At 61.1% G+C, this 460-nt stretch overlaps 1 protein-coding gene across 1 annotated transcript in view; it reads left to right on the forward strand.

Moving 5' to 3' along the window:
• The window catches only part of LOC109926266 (plectin-like), a gene marked incomplete at its 3' end in the record, with an annotated part of 10,751 nt that overhangs the window by 1,012 nt on the left and 9,279 nt on the right, over window positions 1-460 (forward strand). Inside the window, exon 2 of the mRNA XM_048593821.1 lies at window positions 129-264. Coding sequence (XP_048449778.1) covers window positions 129-264 — 136 coding nt within the window. The remainder of the gene's footprint in view (window positions 1-128; window positions 265-460) is intronic.

The following is a 460-nucleotide window of genomic DNA, read 5'->3' on the forward strand; positions in this document are numbered from 1 at the left end:
GGGTGAGGGGGTGAGTGAGGGGGTGAGTGAGACAGTGAGTGAGTGAGGGGGTGAGTAAGGGGGTGTGAGTGAGGGGGTGAGTGAGTGAGTGAGTGAGTGGGTGAGGGGGTGAGGGGTGTATCGAGGAGGTTGCTGATCAACTGTGATGTGCTTCCCCAGGACTACGAGCTGCGGTTGGTGACGTATAAAGCTCAGGTTGAACCTCTCGCGTCTCCAGCGAAGAAACAGAAAGTCACATCAGTATCAGACACCATCATCCAGGAGGTGAGACCCCTCACACCTCACACTCCCTCCGCCTCGACCCCTCACACTCCCTCCGCCTCGACCCTCACACTCCCTCCGCCTCGATCCCTCACACTCCCTCCGCCTCGACCCCTCACACACCCTCCGCCTCGATCCCTCACACTCCCTCTGCCTCGACCCTCACACTCCCTCCGCCTCGACCCTCACACTCCCTCCG

Source organism: Rhincodon typus, unplaced genomic scaffold (genome assembly GCF_021869965.1).
Source record: "Rhincodon typus isolate 14 unplaced genomic scaffold, sRhiTyp1.1 hic_rhity00004090, whole genome shotgun sequence".
Taxonomy (NCBI): Eukaryota; Metazoa; Chordata; class Chondrichthyes; order Orectolobiformes; family Rhincodontidae; genus Rhincodon; species Rhincodon typus.